The 17,371-nt window shown below is 45.3% G+C and overlaps 3 protein-coding genes across 3 annotated transcripts; 2 read left to right on the top strand and 1 right to left on the bottom strand.

Annotated features, from left to right (window-relative positions):
• Positions 1 to 3,561: 3,561 nt before the first annotated feature.
• On the bottom strand, positions 3,562 to 6,557 carry LOC133916306 (mitochondrial import inner membrane translocase subunit TIM22-4-like). Its single transcript, XM_062359924.1, has 4 exons — positions 6,176 to 6,557; positions 4,681 to 4,871; positions 4,523 to 4,595; positions 3,562 to 4,018 (listed from the first exon to the last, which is right to left on the bottom strand). The coding sequence occupies exons 1-4, from the start codon at positions 6,336 to 6,338 to the stop codon at positions 3,933 to 3,935; spliced, it is 513 nt and encodes a 170-aa protein (XP_062215908.1). The 5' UTR covers positions 6,339 to 6,557; the 3' UTR covers positions 3,562 to 3,932.
• Positions 6,558 to 6,713: 156 nt separating this feature from the next.
• Positions 6,714 to 10,454, top strand: LOC133916304 (eukaryotic translation initiation factor 2 subunit alpha homolog). Its single transcript, XM_062359923.1, has 5 exons — positions 6,714 to 7,413; positions 8,722 to 8,868; positions 8,945 to 9,049; positions 9,868 to 9,966; positions 10,044 to 10,454. Exons 1-5 carry the CDS (start codon positions 6,898 to 6,900, stop codon positions 10,194 to 10,196), a joined length of 1,020 nt encoding a protein of 339 aa, XP_062215907.1. The 5' UTR covers positions 6,714 to 6,897; the 3' UTR covers positions 10,197 to 10,454.
• Positions 10,455 to 10,591: 137 nt separating this feature from the next.
• On the top strand, positions 10,592 to 14,014 carry LOC133916303 (glucan endo-1,3-beta-glucosidase 9). Its single transcript, XM_062359922.1, has 2 exons — positions 10,592 to 11,411; positions 12,599 to 14,014. Exons 1-2 carry the CDS (start codon positions 11,044 to 11,046, stop codon positions 13,698 to 13,700), a joined length of 1,470 nt encoding a protein of 489 aa, XP_062215906.1. The 5' UTR covers positions 10,592 to 11,043; the 3' UTR covers positions 13,701 to 14,014.
• The last annotated feature ends 3,357 nt before the right edge of the window (positions 14,015 to 17,371 follow it).

Genomic DNA, 17,371 nt, shown 5'->3' with positions numbered 1-17,371 from the left:
ACTATGTGATATCCTGGCGATTGCTTCGTCTTGGTTCCCGTGGCCTCGTGAGGCCCTCCGATTAATTACGCTTGTCCTCAGGCTACCTTCGGTTAAGCTGCACTGGCGGTCGTCATATCAAGGTCATCTCCGAGTCTGCAAGGCTGGAGTCACACACAACAAAGACCAAGCAAAGTGAGCGTTAGAAATAAAAGCGACGAAGAACGGGATAATAGTCTAGCATGAGCTTTTGGACTGTTTATGTATCCCAGGTCATCATCGGCCACGTATTACCTTAGAATTGTGTATGTATGTATGAAGAGGCAAGCCAGGAGCGCGGCACGACGCGTAGCTTCGACTGGAAGTGGCAGCATGGCCACAACCAGGAGCTCTGACACCGTGCTTGACTCACTAACTCCCTCTTCAAGCCTCGGACGTACCCTCATCGGCCGACCAAAGGCAACGTGCCACAAAGGTAAACGCCACAAAGGCTGGGTAATAACATGTGAGCCACAAAGGCATCAACCATAGCACCGGACATCCTTAAAAATGATTAGGTATCTGGCAATAATTCGATATTGGGGCAACAAAAAGCCCCCCCCCCCTTTTGTATTCTTTTGTATCACATAATCACCACCAGACAACAACCATAGTGCCGAACATTCTATGAAAGGATTAGGTCTCTGGCAATATCATAACTTAATACTGGGGGCAACCAAAAGAAACCCACACTCTGAATTCTTCTGCGCCATATGATCACCAAGCAGCCGGCCAAAAACCCATTGACCATGCCATTGATTTGTCTAAGAGCATAAACATTGCCACCATACCATCAGTTCACAAAAAGGTAATCTCATCTGGTGGTCATCGGCCAAGCCCAAAATCAGTAAAGCCATCCTACCATCAGGCCAGCCAACAACAGCAGCATTAGGCAATGATCAAGACAAGGGCAAGCCCATACTAGCCACATATCAGTGGTGACAATCATCGCATGGTACATCAACAGCATATCGATCGGTCCCGACGAGCACGACGGCACAAAGGCCGGGCTATCACAGAGCATCAACATGAAGCATAGTGGCCGGGCCTCAGGTTTTCATCACCGGCCAATCGGACACGCAGCATCATAACCCGAAGGCTGGCCATCATCACTCATTCAAGAACAGGAAGGGGAAGGAGGGCCTCAGTTTTAACATCATTGGCCACGACAAACTCTCTATGATGGAGCAGCAGGAACACGGCCGTGAGCACGACATGATGGTCGGCCACCATATGAACCCTCACGGCGCGATGACCGAGCATCACAAAGCAACGAACACACGACAATCGACTAATAGGGACAAGGCTGGGCCACAAGCAAAGCGCAACGACACAACATAGACAGGGGGAACGCACCGGGCCTCAGTTTTAACATCACCGACTGCGGGAAAAAGCACGATGGCACGAAGGCCGGGCTATCACAGAGCAGAGGGGGGGGGGGGGAAGCGCAACGGCACAGCTGGAGCACCGGCTACGACTGCAAGGCCGTGCATCACAGAGAAAAGTCACGGCCAGGGCTCACCTTGGGTCGACGTCATGGTGGCGATGGAGACGGATCAACAGCACGTTCTGATTAGTGATGGGGAAGCAGCAGGAGAGACACCCTTCAAGGCTTCGGCAGAGCACAAGGGCGATGACGCGAGGTAGCGGCGAGGTGGCGGCGCAAAGTGGCAGGGCTCCCGCGTGTTCTCCAAAACTCTCCTCCCTCCCCCAGGTACCCCCCTCCCTGCCTTTATAGGGGCGGCCTAGGGTTCCCACGAGAGATAAGGATCCTTTAATCAAAGAGATCAAGCCCAATCCGTTAGGGTTCGGTTGGGATTTGAAGAAGGTTGCGGCTGCCAGACTCTGATTCAAACAAATTCGAACCAAATCAAGTTAGGGATAGAGGGGGGAAGTGGTGCTTGGCTCAGCCAGAGAAAATGGCTCGGTGAGATCGTCCAGAGAGGGAGCAGCGTAGCGAGTAAAGGGAGAGCAGGTGGCGGGGCGGCTCGGGCTCCTTGCGGCGGCGCCCGCTCGAAGAGGAACAAGGCCAAGACACCGCGCCCCCAGGCCAGCTCAGGTGCTGGGAAGGAGAGAGCGAAGGGAAGAGAGAGTAGCTCGGGCGCGCGCATAAGCGGCTCGGGCCGGCTCGACGCGATGCGGGAGGCAGCGCGCGCGAGAGAGGCGGCGGGGAGAAGATGAACAGGAGCCAAGCTTGGGGGTGCTCAGGCGGAGGGGATAAGGAGGCGGGGGTGGGGGGGGGGCGCTCAGGCTAGGCTAGAGGCCGGAGAAAAAATGGGCAGAAAGGCTGGGCCGGCCCAAAAGACAGAAAGCCGGCCGCGCTGCCCTTTTTTTTTTCCTTTTTTTTTCTTTTTTATGTATATGTACACGTATACGGGTGCAAATATTCACCAAAATGGCATCATACAATTGCCTGCGGAGATGGCTTGCGAGACACTGGTTACAACCGTACACTTATACCACCCGACATGGTACTGGCGCTTAATAGGTGGCCACATCGAATGGAGTAAGTCAGTATGGCAACCTAATTAAGAGTCACACAAATAATATGGCAAGAATATGTAATTGGTTTGAATTAACAAATTCAGGAAACATACAATGAAGATAACAATATCAAAATGAATTGCTGAAATAATATGACAAGAAAGATGTGCAAATGAGAAAATGATGGAAAACATAAAAGATCAAAGAGAAGCTATATTATCCTCACCTCAAATGTGATGTAGCACCCCAGCAAATGGAAAGAATTTCTGTTACATTCTAGAAATAGAGCAACATCACATATAACAGAAAGTTAATTAACTGGGCCAAGTGTGACTCCTCCCCTGTAGCATGGTGAAGGCAAACACAACAGGCATTCATGTCTACAACAGTGGGAGCACGCTTCAAGGAAGGTTGCTGGTTGTTGGTTCAAGCACGCTATGTAGCAAGGTTGTTGGTTGTTGCAGGGGTGCTTCAAGCGTAGGGCAGTTAACCCCACGGAGGTGGGCTAGGTCCTTGACGCATGCTACGGTGAGCACAGGGTCGAGGGATTCCTTGACCTCGACGGGGCTTACGCACGTGTCGATGTCTGTGGGCGCTTGAGTGAGGACAACACAAGTGAAGCACCTTGGCGACGTGGCCAGGGTGCGTATGGCGGCGTCAAAACAAAGCTACGTTGGGCGTCACTGCGATGGAGGTAGGACGCGACGAAGGAGGAGAGGTGGTGGTTGGCGGCAGCGTATTGGAGGCGGAGCTTGATCTCGAAGTCCATGCATCTCGCTGTCACCGAGCGCTTCCATCTCTTGTTGGCAATAATAGCCATGGAGTTCTGGACACTACATTGCAGCTCGGCTCGACGATTGTGGTAGGCGTATCATGGATGGGGGCATCTAGCGCGGTAACTGCACGAATCACAACGGAGGGGATGGGGCGGTGACAAAGCTCCGCACAAGGTATCGAGAGGAGGGGCGATGAGGGATCTAGGATCTTGGGTTATGTGGTTTTTTGTTTTCTCGATTTGTTCGGTTTTGTATTATATGGTAGGCACGAAAAAAGATAGGCAACACACGAACCAACTTGTGCTTTATATAGTGGAGATTGTAAAATTAAGGAAGGAATGGCACAACATATCAGTCAGCAACTTACATATTGTGACAACAATATAGAAACCCATTGACTGCAGATGTCAATAAAAATATAAGACAGATTGGAAGAACTTTGTCAATGGCATGAATATTGACTCCGGTAGGCCTCGTAGGTGCTCTAGTTATAACTATGATGCCGGGTAAGAAATTGAAAATAGAAAAAAATATTAGGTTACAAGATTTCTCAAGAGATGTCAATATCTGAATGTTGCAAATAACCGGGTTCTTCTGCCAATGCTGCTTATACTTGCTATAAAAAGGGTTCATTTCAAAGTGACAACACTCATTTCAAGTATGCCGATCAAAGAACTTCTCAATCGCCACTGAGAAGGCAGCAAAACCCACACATCCAACGCATGTAGCTTTAGGGCCACCTACAAGAATATACCAATGCCCTTAGGGATAGATTTTCAAATATAGATACATCAGGGCTTAGTATAGGAACTTAGTACTGTCCTCATTCTTATGATTTAATAGCATAGCTAGTTAGCTAAACAAAAATAAAAGAAATAAACACAACTTTAGCTAAGCAGGTATGAAAAATCAAGGAATTGAAAAATGTATGCGTGATCAGACACAAAATTGACAGATATATCTCCCTACCCCGGACTATGATCAGAAATGTAGCTATATGTGACATAGCATTAATTTGCCTATCTGAATTCTGATACACAGGCAGAGTCAGAGAGTTGAGAAGTAAACTGATAGAGATGTCAAAGATACCCATCCACCTTAACCCATCCTAAAATAGTTGCAACCTGAGTTTTTAGTTCAAGGAAATTATCTTGAAAGTTGAGAGCTTAAGTCGATACTTGGTAAAAGTTAAGTAAATTGTCTTGGGATGTAATTCACAGCAGAGCAATGGCAGAATTATTTACCTCTTACAGCTAAAGTTCCTCCTGTGACACAGCCAGCTACCGCTGTATTGGTGGTGTCATGCTTTGCCCGAGCCTGCCGGTGCATGAAAATTCATAGTCAAAATAAGTATAAAACATGTACAAATATTCATGAATGAGAACATATACACTATATATACCTTCTCTATGACACATTCAGCTGCGGAGAAAATCAGCCCCATGACTGCAAAGGTTTTGGCATTGCTTATGCTTCTCCTGCCCATCTGTTTTGCCGTGTATACTATTTGTTGCCTTCCAGTCATCTCTTCTGCTGTTATTGGATTGTCCAAAGCTCCAAAGAATAGCCCCATAAGTACACCAAGACCACCTCCTATTGAACGAAAAAGGATTCAGAGTTAAACCAGCTATTCATAGGATACATCCACACAAACCAAACAGAGGAAAGAACTAGCAGTCGACCCTCCAGGCTATCATAGGGTAAAACAAGACAAGATTTTCAGTAGTAACCAACCACATGATATGGCTGTTATTCTGAAGGTATGAAACAATAAACTGTAAGCAAATACAGATAATTGGGCTATATAGATGATAAAGGAGTACACATTATGGTCATCATTAATTCTGTCCTATAACTCATTTTGCGAAACACACCTTGTGCACAAAAAATCGAACGGTTACACCAGACTAAATTCATGAATTACGAGCCTTTCTATATTGACTGAAGCTTTTGAAACCAAGCTTCGTTCCATAAATCAAGCATTAGATCTCCTTATAATTTCTTATAGCGAGTAAACATGGAATGAATCAGATCAAACCTGAATAAATTTAAGCTTGCTTTCCCCTGATTACTGCATAATAAATATCACATTGTATTTCCATTGCACATTTGCACTATGCTTCCAGCAATACTGAAGCTAAAGAAAAGAAAGAAAGAAAGAAGGATGTGCACAGTTGAATGCAGCCTTTCTATTTTATAATACTCCCGGAGAATTCTTCGCAACCTACTTGAAATATTGTTGAACCACTTCTATGAGTATATTCCATGACCAGATTTGAATGACACAACACAAAAAATCACACCCCAATTCTCTTAGGCAAGTTCACTACAAAGTACAAAAAACAAATATACATACTCCGTTAGCATATACCATTTCACATAAAAGAACATTCAAAGGGGATAAGAAAGATTCTATTTGATCGCCTCCAAGGATTTCCTAACATTTCTGAATAGACAAGCAAAGAGCATAAAAAATAGAAGTGCAACACCAAATCGAAGCATTAGCACACATCAAGTTTTCCCCCTGCAATTCCTCTAAACAGAAAAGAAGCATGGTATCTTTTGTTTCGAACTCTTTGGACAAACAGATAAACAACTAACCATCTGCCTCCATCACCCACAAGGAATAAATAAGAGACCTCTCAACTTTCAAGCACCATTCAATCTCCAAACCTCCAATGAATCAATATTTAAGCATGGCTACTGATAACTTCGTCATAACTAAAACCCCAAGTTCATTTAGCCCCAAACCCCCAACAGACCCCAGAAGGCCAGAACAAAAACTACATCTTGTGCCAAAATCAAAATTTGCTTGCAAAACTGCGCCTTTTGGAGACGAGTCACTAAGTTAGCGGAGAATGATATATGGAGTCGGAGCTTTTGAGCAGTGTAGTTACCCATGACACCACTGACGACGCTGCGGACGGCGCAGTTGTTCCAGATGTCCTGCCCCTTTATCTCCTCCACCGTCGGCATCCGGATCGGCTCCACCGCTGCCGCCTGGCTCGCCGACTCGCCACCGGCTCCGGCACCCGCTGCGGATGGCTCCGGCGAGGCCATCGCTCACAATCTGGTCCCCCTCCCCCTCCTCTCGGCCGAGCTAGCAGCAGATGGGCCCCGCCGCACCGCAGGGAGCTTGCGGAATGTTCTGGAAGGTTCGAGAGGCGGGTGATCGGAGAGAGACCGGCTAGTGTAGTGCACCCCGGCGGCTTCTCTTTCTTACCTCCCCTTCAAGAAGAGGAGAGGAGGAGGCGGCGGCGGCAAGGCAATCAGATGGAAAGCAGAGGCGGGCGTCCGCGCACGCCCGCACGTGCTTCCTCCAGTACTAGTCCGTAAACAGTGCAGCGTTTACGTATTCCAATGTTGCGCCAAAGCGAGGTACACGTACACGGTATGCCAGCGTAAACTCACAACCCGCCAAAGCCAGGTACGCATCGGGATATCATCCCACCACAAGGCCCTTCGATTCGTTCAGTTCCCTTCTCAAGTGCACAACGAAACATCCTCTGCCCGCCGCCGCCGCCACCCTCGCTCCAAAACCCAACCAAACCCTAGATCCACCGCCCCCGCCTCCGACCCCGACTCCGGCGAGACCCCAGCCTCTGACCAAGTCGCGACGATGCCGAACCTCGAGTGCCGGATGTACGAGGCGCGGTTCCCTGAGGTGGACGCGGCGGTGATGATCCAGGTGAAGCACATCGCCGACATGGGCGCGTACGTCTCACTCCTCGAGTACAACAACGTCGAGGGCATGATCCTCTTCTCCGAGCTTTCCCGCCGCCGCATCCGCTCCATCTCCTCCCTCATCAAGGTCGGCCGCCTGGAGCCCGCCATTGTGCTCCGTGTGGACCGTGACAAGGGATACATCGACCTCTCCAAGCGCCGCGTTTCGGAGGAGGAGGCGCACGCCTGCGAGGACAGGTACAACAAGTCCAAGCTCGTGCACTCCATCATGCGCCACGTCGCCGAGACGCTCGACATCGACCTCGAGCCGCTCTACCAGCGGATTGGCTGGCCGCTCTACCGCAAGTACGGCCACGCTTTCGAGGCCTTCAAGCTCATCGTCGCCGACCCCGACGCTATCCTCGACGCGCTTACCTATGAGGAGAAGGAGAACGGCCCAGACGGTCACGAGGTTAATTCCATTTCCTTCCCAATCTACAAATCACCATCGTGACCTGCTGCCCATGAAATGGCTGTTTATCTCTCTTGATTACCTGTGTGCTTTATCTTGACTCTGAATAGACGCAGGACTGGTATGTTTCGTATTCATAGACTGATGACTTGCCCCCGATGACGTTATTTGCGTTTCTGCATGTTTAATTGTTTATAGAACGTCTTCCTGGGACAACCGAATACTGTTTTTTAAGAAACTTAGAGCATCAGTGATTTGTAGTTTGTAAGTAATTTGTAGATGATGTAGTCTCTTTGTTGAATTTGCCCCATATGAAGCTTGTCTGCTGAATGGTTAATCCCAACTTTGTGGCTCTTGGTATGTAGATAATGCAGAGATAATTAGTTGGCTGTGAGATTTTGACGCTTGACATCTCTAAGTTCAAAATAATGCATGTTGAATTAGTCTCTATATTTTCTATGGGAAAAGAAATATCACTTTTACCACTCTTGTCAATCATCATTGTGATCTGGATAATCCTGCCTGTGGTTACTTAAGTTGATTTGAATATGATTAGATGTGGTGGCTGACTACTTGAGTAAGTTTAGATGTTACAAATTTGTTCCATGCCCTTATTTGACACTTAGCATTTTTGTGTGTAAGCAAGTTGTCTGCCTCGGGAACCAGTAGTAGCTTATGTAAAATCTAGAGCAGTAGCTTGTTGATTTTGTTGGATTAGTAGTAATTTTTTTAGATAATGTAGTTTTTCTGTTAATTTTTCCTGTATGAACTATGAATACTTTTCTGAGGAATGGTTAATCCCAATCTGTCGACTCATGGTATGCAGATACCTCCCACTGCCGATATATTTAGTTGCTTTGAGATTTGTATACACACATTGTTTAGTTGGAAGAATGCTTGCTGACTTAGGACCTGTGGAGTTTACATGATATAAACTCTAGTTTAAACTAAGATGACCTGTATGCCACTATGCCTTTCAGATTAGAGGTAACTGATAACTGAATATATTGACTTGAGACTGGTCAGCAGTGGATAAACAACTGTATGCCACTATGCCTTTCAGCTTGTCGTTTTGGACATTGACACGGTCTCCAATACATTCCTTTAACCATTACTTTTTTCTAAGCATTTGTTATTGAAATATATTAAAATATTGTTTATGATATATTAAGATTATTTTTCTAACCATTACTTTCATGTATATCCGTGGTCATAGTTTCTAAAGTTTGACTGCACACATCCTTACACCACATCTATTTGCAAAAGGAAGGAGTATTTGACACAAGATGTGCTTAAATTTACTGGCAGGTTGTTAAGGTGGTGCCTGCTGTCACCCCTGAGGTTAAGGATTCTCTTGTGAAGAACATAAGGAGGAGGATGACACCACAACCACTTAAGATCCGTGCTGATATCGAGATGAAATGCTTCCAGTTTGATGGGGTGCTCCACATTAAGGTTCCAGTTACGCCTATTGCTGCCCTTGTGATTTAACAGAGCAATTTGCAAAAGCTAATTGTAATTGTACTTGCAGCAAGCCATGAAGAAAGCTGAAGCTGCTGGCAATGATAACTGTCCTGTGAAGATTAAGCTGGTTGCTCCTCCACTTTATGTTCTGACCACACAAACTCTTGACAAGGTTGGTATTCTCTTCAGAACTTAATTCATGCGGGCTACTTGTTATAAGCTGTGTGCTATTAGATGTTGTCTTTTGTGATAAAGCCCTTTCTCCTCAAATCTTTACATTCAAACACATTGTTTAGACTTGAAAGTGCATATTTCAATTGATCCTCATATATTCTGGAAGACAGAAACAATATGCATCACCATTAAGGTTGCACTTGGTGCTAATAATAGTTGCCGCCTTGTCAACCATTACTGTGGTGCATGTTATATTTAGCTTTGTTTGCCCATACTTTTGATCTTCTACCTTCTCACCGGAAAAGGGCCTAGTTTGCTGGTTCGTTTTTTGCTGGAGTTAGTATTGCACAAAATGCGGTGAACGGTAAGCTGTCAAGTTGATAGTGCATCATTGTATGGTTCAAGACTTTTCATGGTTCAAATAATTGCACAAATTGTATCCCTTCATTTGGAGTTATTAGGCTAAGCTTTGATGAATGATCCTCTATGATGGTTAAGGATGCTATTTACTATGGCTTGTGGTTAACAAATTGTATATTTGCAATCCGGAAAGACCTAAACTAACCATCATTTACATTGGTTATTTAAATGAAATGTCTCAGATTTCCTCGTGTGGTGTGAATACTGTATTATGGTGTGATAGCTGTAGAAGCATGTGGCAACTGTTAAGTTGCTGCTAGCCTATAGCTTTATGAAAGAACAATTTTTTAAAAAAATTTGCTGTTATTTTAAGTTTCAATCCTAGCATTATGGTTAAGGGAGTCTTCTTCTATCCAGAAAATAACGAACGTTTTTTTCTGCATTGCCTTTGAACAGGACCAAGGCATTTCAGTTCTCACTGATGCAATTAAAGCTTGTACAGCAGAGATTGAAAAATACAAGGGAAAGTTAATAGTGAAGGAACCGCCAAGAGCTGTAAGTTCTCTTCATCATCTGCTAATTCTTTTGCATTTCCTGTTTCAAGCTGTATGTACTTACTATCTTCAAAACAGGTAAGTGAGCGGGAAGATAAGCTATTCCTTGACCAGATTGATTCCCTGATGGAGCAAAATGCAGAGGTTGATGGTGACGATGACAGCGAAGGGGAGGAAGATACAGGAATGGGCGATGTTGACCTTAATAATTCTGGTGTCAATGCATATTAAGGCTCCACTGATTGATTTGGATGAGATTTGCTGTATAGCACCAGCTAAGATCTGAAGTCCTGTTTGAAAGCAATTCTTTTCATTAGGTTTCGGTGGCTGACCCCCCTGTGAATTCATTGAAACTTGTTACCAGCGGTGTTCATTTTTTGGGGCTCAGCCAGTGTCGAGAAAGCTTTTACTTTGGTCGAGCAGCACCTACTTTTCACTTGGGAGGGAAACATAGTTCGTTGCTATACACGAAGTGTTTTTTATTCGCTATTTCTACTGCTCTACAGCCTACAGGTGCTGTTTCCACACGCGCTCTTTTATTTTTCCTTGTCGCATTATATGGAGTGCCCGACTGCTGGCTCTTCCAATTGTCTTTGCAGACTAAACTGCAATTGTACTGTTTCGGTTCAAGGCTTCGTGCTGCCCTCTCTTATTGGCTAGGGATCTAGGGTTGTGGTCATCTGATTTACATGAGTGCTCGTTCGTAAGATACTACCACTCCAGAATGGCGTTGCTCCCATCGTCCTGCTGCGTCTTGTTCATCAGTTATGTTCGTCTTACCAGCTATCCTTGTCCATCAGTCTGTTGCTAACTACATTTTCATTTGTCAACACCTGGCTAGTCTAATCGTTACGCATATACCGTGAAGCTCAAGCATTACTAATTGTATGTTAAACGAGTTTCTCAGATTTGAAAAAAAAATAGATTTGGCATAGAGAGAGAGAGGGAGATCACCTACGGGCTGCGGCTAGTTCCCTACCGGTCTTGCAAGTCTGCACGGCAAGGAAGAGAAGACACAGGCGCAAGTGGTAGAGCCCCCCACTGCTCCTGGCCAGCAGCGTACACGGAACACGAGGCAATGCTGCACAGTCGCCACCACCAGCCGCCGCCGCCGCCTTTCGTACCTGGCCTCCTCCTGCTGCTCCTCCTCGCCGTGGCGCCGAGGCCGCCGCCGGCCGCCGCGGTGGGCGTCACCTGGGGCTTCGCGTCCTCCCACCCGCTCCCGGCGGCGCAGGTCGTGCGCGGCCTCCTCCTCCCCAACTCCGTCCCGCGCGTCCGCCTCGCCGCCGCCTCCTCCGACGCGCTCTCGGCGCTCGCGGGCACTGGCGTCGCCGTCACCGTCGGGGTCCCCGACGCGCTGCTCCGGCCCCTCGCCGCCTCAACCAAGGCTGCGGCCGCCTGGGTCCACGACAACGTCACCCGCTACGCCTCCGGCGTGCGGTTCGAGTAAGAGCCCCCGAGCCCCCCTTCCGATGCACGTTTTTTATCGGCAAATCAAAATCAGTGGATGCATTCATCGCGCCTGATGTTATACTGGTGTTCTTCAGGTCATGAAATTGGAGGGGACTCGGGAGTGTTTTGCTAGTGTACCGTACTAAAAGAAACAAAGCTTAAATTATGGTTTAAGTTGACCAGATTCTTATGCCCCTATATTTGGGCATTAGTATGGGCAAATAGGCCCTGTTGATCCCAGTTGACTCGATTAATCAATATGACTAGAGGTTGGCAACTCGTACTCACAGCCAATCTCCTAGTAAACTATGCCTGATCCCACGTGTTTTTGTCGGAGGATTGGTTACTGGAATTTTACTGTGGGTGTCATGGTAAATTGGGTTGTGCATGTGTTGCCTTGATCATTGACTAACTTAGCAATGCTAATATCTGACCCATCTGAATTGAAGAAGGAAGACATAGCGTTGTATTAGTTGACATTAACTTGGTATATGTGTGTCTGTTGCAGTAGTTCAATGGAATTTTCTTATAACTAGGTATTTGGAGCTATTTTTCGTGAATGAAAATATGAAAAATCCACAAATGTCAGTACCTAAGTGCTGATAGGTGTATATAGTTGGGTTTTCTTGGCGAATGCGAGTTGAAACATGATAAACGGGCTTGTCTCTGGACCTACTAAATAATTTGATGTGGCATGTATTATTGTTGAGAGCAGCTTTCTTCAATGGATAGATGGCGAAAATAGATGTACTCCTTGGTAACAACTTTCAACCAGGGAGGATATTTCTGTTACAGTTTGGTATTCTTCATTTTCTATTCAGCTTCACATGTAGCAGAGAAATATATCTATCTTACAATTACTATGTACAAAACCTAGATCTTAAGTGTCTGAAAGAATATATAGGTGGGTCTTTAGTGCCGTGTGGACTTTGCTGATGATACCTTTTCTGGTAAACGAATATGTTTGATTTCTGTATAAAATTCAAATTTATAGCAGTGTATTATACAGTTAGTATCATGAGTACACTGTATGTCTGTATCCCGCTGCATAGATGATGTGAACCATGGATTCAAGTAATGATACATAATCTGTGTTTGATTCATATGTGTTGCTATGTTCCAATTCTGGTTTTGTGATTGTCCCTTGGATAATATAATTGACAAGCAAATTGACTTTACAGGTATATTGTTGTTGGGGATGAGCCATTTCTTCTAAGTCATGGACAACCTTTCCAGCCTTTTGTAGTTCATGCAGCAGAAAATATTCAACGAGCGTTGGTTGGTGCAAAATTATCTAGCAAGGTGAAGGTTGTTGTACCTTGTAGCGCTGACACATATCAGAATGCATCTACCCTGCCTTCAAAATCTAGCTTCAGACCTGATGTTAACAAGACCATGGCAGAACTCCTCTCATTTCTTGCTAACAACAGTTCTCCATTTATGGTCGAACTGAATCCATTTTTGAGCTTTCAACAGAACAAGAATCTGTCACTGGACTATTACCTATTCCAGCTAATGTCACATCCAATAAAAGATGGTCAAAACAAGTATGACAACTACTTTGATGCAAGCATAGATGCTCTGGTTACTGCTCTGACCAAAGCTGGCTTCGGAGACATGGACATCATTGTTGGGAGAGCAGGATGGCCAACAGATGGAGCTGTGAATGCAACTTCTGCTATTGCTCAATCGTTCATGACTGGCCTGGTCAATCACCTGGCCAAAAAGTCCGGGACTCCACTTCGCCCAAAAGTGCCTCCAATTGAGACATATCTCTTCAGCCTTTTAGACGAAGATCAACGCAATACACAAAGTGGAGGTTATGAAAGACACTATGGCATTTTTACCTTTGATGGCCAGGCGAAGTACTATGCCAATATAGGTCAAGGTTCTAAAGCTCTCAAGAATGCCCCTGATGTGGACTACCTTCCATCAAAATGGTGCGTGGTAGACAACAACAAGGACTTATCCAATGTTTCTTCCAGTTTTTCTGCAGCGTGCTCCAATGGCGACTGCACTGCTCTGTCACCTGGTGGCTCCTGCTCGGCTCTTGGATGGCCTGGTAATGTGTCATACGCATTCAACAATTATTATCAGCAACATGATCAGAGTGAGGAGAGCTGCAACTTCAGTGGCCTAGGTTTGATAACCACTGTTGATCCATCTGTCGACAACTGTCTGTTTCCTCTTGCGATTCGTACTTGTGCTGCTTCTTCCTTTCATCCAACACTGGTCATGGCCATGTTGCGATTACTAATTGTATGGTTTTGCATTTGCAGCTAGTCTGATGTAGCTGCCTAGCTTTATATGATGTCTTTGAGGCCATATTGAGCCTTCAAGATGCTCTTTGGGCCTCTTGTAGCATGTACTCCGAAGTCTCGGTGCACCATCAAACATTAGTATTCCTGTACCGGTATAGTTTCTGATGTCGCACTTCTTAGAGGACTATTCCTGAAGTGTAAATGTATCTCAAATTAGTCGGGAAAAATCATAACATCAATTATTATAGACAATTTCTTATATGCCACTAAAACTTATACTTTTCTCTAACATGCCATTCAAAAAATTTAGTTTCCTTCTATGCCACTACTTCAAATTTTCGATCCCCTTTATGCCACTTCTGTTACATCTGACAGAATGGGTTGCCTTTAGAGACTTCAATCTTGTCAGGTTTTCGTTGTAATGGCCATTTTGCCCTCTATTGACAGACCGACTGACCTGCACCCTTGGTCTAGTTTGATCCCTAAATCGATTGTATCACCAAATTCAACCGGCCGCAGAGGCAATGCATCGGCCGATTGAACTGCTACTAGTGGAGGGTAGCTGAGTTTGGGCCCAGTGTCGATGGAGAGTGAATCGGAGATGCGTGCGCACAACTCCCGGTCGGTGGGGGCTTGGCGGAAGGCAGAGGTAGTCGGAATAGTCGAGGCGTCACTGGAGCAGCTTCTTGGCCGGAATTCAGGTTCCCCTTCCACGGCTGGGTTTCCATCTCCGTCTCCAGCGCTGAGGCCTCCTCGCTCGCTAAGTCGGACCTATCGTTGCTCGAATATGTCCTCTCCGACGGGCTGGGGCACTCTTTGATGCCATTTACAAGCCCACGGAGCCACCCTAAACCCAAGTTTGGAGCCACACGCCACTCGGAGGAGCCTGCCCCTGCTCGAAGGAATCCACCATAGCTCCTCTACTCTTGAACAGGGGATGCTTGGAGGCAGGGACCTACACGTTGTTCGCCGCCACCTCTCCCACCCCCTTCAGCTCATCGCAAGAAGAGACTGGGGGCATTTGGATTTGGGATGAAGAAGACATGATTTTGGAGGTAGAAGAAAGGTTTAAGGGCATAATGGTCTTTTCATGTCTAAGTTAATGGTCATCAGGCAGAAATGGCATAGTATGGCAAGAAAAATTAAATTAATGGCATGTAAGGGAAATGTATTTTTTGAATGGCACGTGAGGGAAAGGTATAAGCTTTAGTGGCATGGAAGGAATTTTCTCGTTATTCTAACATGTTCATTTTAGGAGAAATACAATCTTGGTTTCACTACGTCTTTAAAAAAGAAGAAGAAAGACCTAAGTTCCACTTGCTAAACTCTGATATCCTTGTTATGCATAGCAGCACTCGGATCTCGATCAAGAATAATGTCATAGATGTGTATCTTATAGACAATCCAAAATAACAATGATGATGCAATCATGACAAGGAGAGAATTTGACTAGTTCCTAAGTTCTTTAAATACAACTTCAAAAGAGTTCAAGTGCTATGTTGTTATCTCACAACCCTCTCGAACACTTATGATCTCTACTACTGGTCATAACAATCTAACTATAGACTAGAATGACAATTAAGCAACGTGCAATATCAATGAAACTAGAAGAATGAGATAGCAAAAGGGGAATTTTTTTTGAAGTGTGACATTTGCTGCAGGGTATGATTTTTTTTTTTTTGATTTTGTTGTTGGACACTGGTCAACAATGGTAATATGCTACCGCACACATGACCCATTATAATAGTATTGTCGGCCTAGAGAGGAGAGAGAATCATTGTGAAAAGATGAGAATGCCCTTGTTTGTTGGCTCAATGAGTCGGATCATTTGCGGTTCGATTCCACCCAATGCTCTCTGGCCGCACCGTTGTCATCATCTCCCCGTACCTCCCCACCTCGACCAGAGACGGTGAGAGTTGAAGATGGTGGTGAGCAGGCAACGGTGAATGCAACACCGATGGGCTCCTGCTCCCAGTCGTCTGCATCGGGTTCGTCCTTATCCCACTCGACAATGTCGGCGCACTCTGGGTCACACCAAAATAGATCTGCCTCTAGTCCCTTGCTCCTATTGCAAGACGTCTATGGTGGAGCAGACCGCCTCGATGCCTTAGAACCATGGGAGGAAGTTCTACAGATGCAACAAGCTGCAACATGTAAGTAATGGTCACCAATTTAGGGATTTATCCAATTTGAGGATTTTTGAGGATTAGGGTTTCGGTATTTGAGGATTCAGAGGTTGTATCGATGGACTCTTTCAATATGCTTGCAAAATTTTCATGTGGCAAGATGAGTATGCAGTTTGGTTGTTCAAGGAGGGATTCCTGTGTGTTCCAGGAGAGGACAAGATCATGGTGAAGGCCGCGCTAGATGAAGTGAAGGCATGCATGGGCGAGATGAAGTCTGCATTGTTAGCAATGAACGTTGTCATCAAAGTGATGCAGACTGAGTTGAAGGCCTTAATGGTGAATAAGAATTCTGACATGATTGAGGGGAAGATGGCAGTGGCGTCTGTGTTTGTCGCTTTGTTTCTTTTGTTTGTTGGTGTTGTTCTGATGAAGTAGGCTAGGACGTTGATTTCTGGTTGTTTTGTTTGGTAGATATGTGCCAATATGTAATGGTTGTTGATGAAGAACTAGTTATGTAATATTCTAGATTGTCTGTTGGTTATGCAAGAACTTGAAATGTTCTAATTTTGTTGATGCAATGGAATGCCGGTCAAGAACTTGAAATGTTCAAATATTGTGCATCACAAAAGAAAATGATGACAAAATGTGATAAAAAGGTCAATGCATTCAACCAGAACGGTTCAAGTATCCATTACCCTACAAGTCCTGATCATCTATTACAAGTTCTGATGATCCATCACATGTTCATGCATGCATTACAAGTTCTTATCATCCATTACAGGTTCATTATATAAATAAAGTTGGCATCCATCATAAGTTCATACCCAGCTTAGCATATATCCAAGTTTTGCATGCCCTTGCCCTTCTTTGTTGGTGACTTATCTACTGAGAGCTTGCCTCTAGGAAGAGTACCTTCTGCCTCCTAGTCATTGGTCCAGGGCTGATGTTCACATCTTGATCATTATTCACTTGTACTGCTTTTGTCTTCTTCTTTCTCTTCCTCTTGGGCTTTTCTGGTACAGGGGGAGGGGCATATGGATCATGGATCGGTTCATTGCAAGTCTTCTGTAGATGGCCGAATGCTCCACATCTCTTGCATTTGTGCCTCCTTTTGCTTAACTCTTCTTCTTCAACACCAATATACCTCCTAATCCTTGGCCTCCTAGCTGCCCTTTTTAGGATAGGTGATGATAGTTTGAACCCTATGTCCACATTCTCCCATTGACTTTTATCTGGTAGAGGTACTACATAACCTGTATATGTTGCCTTGAACATTTCAACAGAGTGGTACTTGTGGACAAAATCCTCTAAATCTATTTCCCTAAGCGACTCAATGAAGGAAACTGCATGTCTATATGGTAGCCCTGTTAAATGTCAGTCATTGCAGCCACATTCCTTTTTGTTAAGGTCAACAATATGCCTCCGAGTGTTCAAGTCTCTATTCACCCCACCAATTTCCCCAATAAAAGGTAGACTCTTGTGGATATTGTAGTGCAAGTTTCTATTGGCATATAAGAGTTTCATGACATGTGGTAAAATCTTACCTTTCAGCTTCAGAGCAAGCCTT

The sequence above is a fragment of the Phragmites australis genome, chromosome 4 (assembly GCF_958298935.1).
Source record: "Phragmites australis chromosome 4, lpPhrAust1.1, whole genome shotgun sequence".
Classification (NCBI taxonomy): Eukaryota; Viridiplantae; Streptophyta; class Magnoliopsida; order Poales; family Poaceae; genus Phragmites; species Phragmites australis.
The sequence above is the reverse complement of the archived record's forward strand: the minus strand, read 5'-3'. Positions and strand labels throughout refer to the sequence as shown.

What these genes read in the sequence shown, in the direction of transcription:
- LOC133916306 (XM_062359924.1), bottom strand. Translation starts at nt 6,338, where the DNA reads ATGGCCTCGCCGGAGCCATCCGCAGCGGGTGCCGGAGCCGGTGGCGAG. An exon ending in CGTCGTCAGTGGTGTCATGG is followed by an intron (nt 4,872 to 6,175) that starts GTAACTACACTG and finishes TTCGTTCAATAG; the next exon opens with GAGGTGGTCTTGGTGTACTT. An exon ending in CTGAATGTGTCATAGAGAAG is followed by an intron (nt 4,596 to 4,680) that starts GTATATATAGTG and finishes ATGCACCGGCAG; the next exon opens with GCTCGGGCAAAGCATGACAC.
- LOC133916304 (XM_062359923.1), top strand. Translation starts at nt 6,898, where the DNA reads ATGCCGAACCTCGAGTGCCGGATGTACGAGGCGCGGTTCCCTGAGGTG. An exon ending in ACGGCCCAGACGGTCACGAG is followed by an intron (nt 7,414 to 8,721) that starts GTTAATTCCATT and finishes ATTTACTGGCAG; the next exon opens with GTTGTTAAGGTGGTGCCTGC. An exon ending in ATGGGGTGCTCCACATTAAG is followed by an intron (nt 8,869 to 8,944) that starts GTTCCAGTTACG and finishes TTGTACTTGCAG; the next exon opens with CAAGCCATGAAGAAAGCTGA.
- LOC133916303 (XM_062359922.1), top strand. Translation starts at nt 11,044, where the DNA reads ATGCTGCACAGTCGCCACCACCAGCCGCCGCCGCCGCCTTTCGTACCT. An exon ending in GCCTCCGGCGTGCGGTTCGA is followed by an intron (nt 11,412 to 12,598) that starts GTAAGAGCCCCC and finishes TTGACTTTACAG; the next exon opens with GTATATTGTTGTTGGGGATG.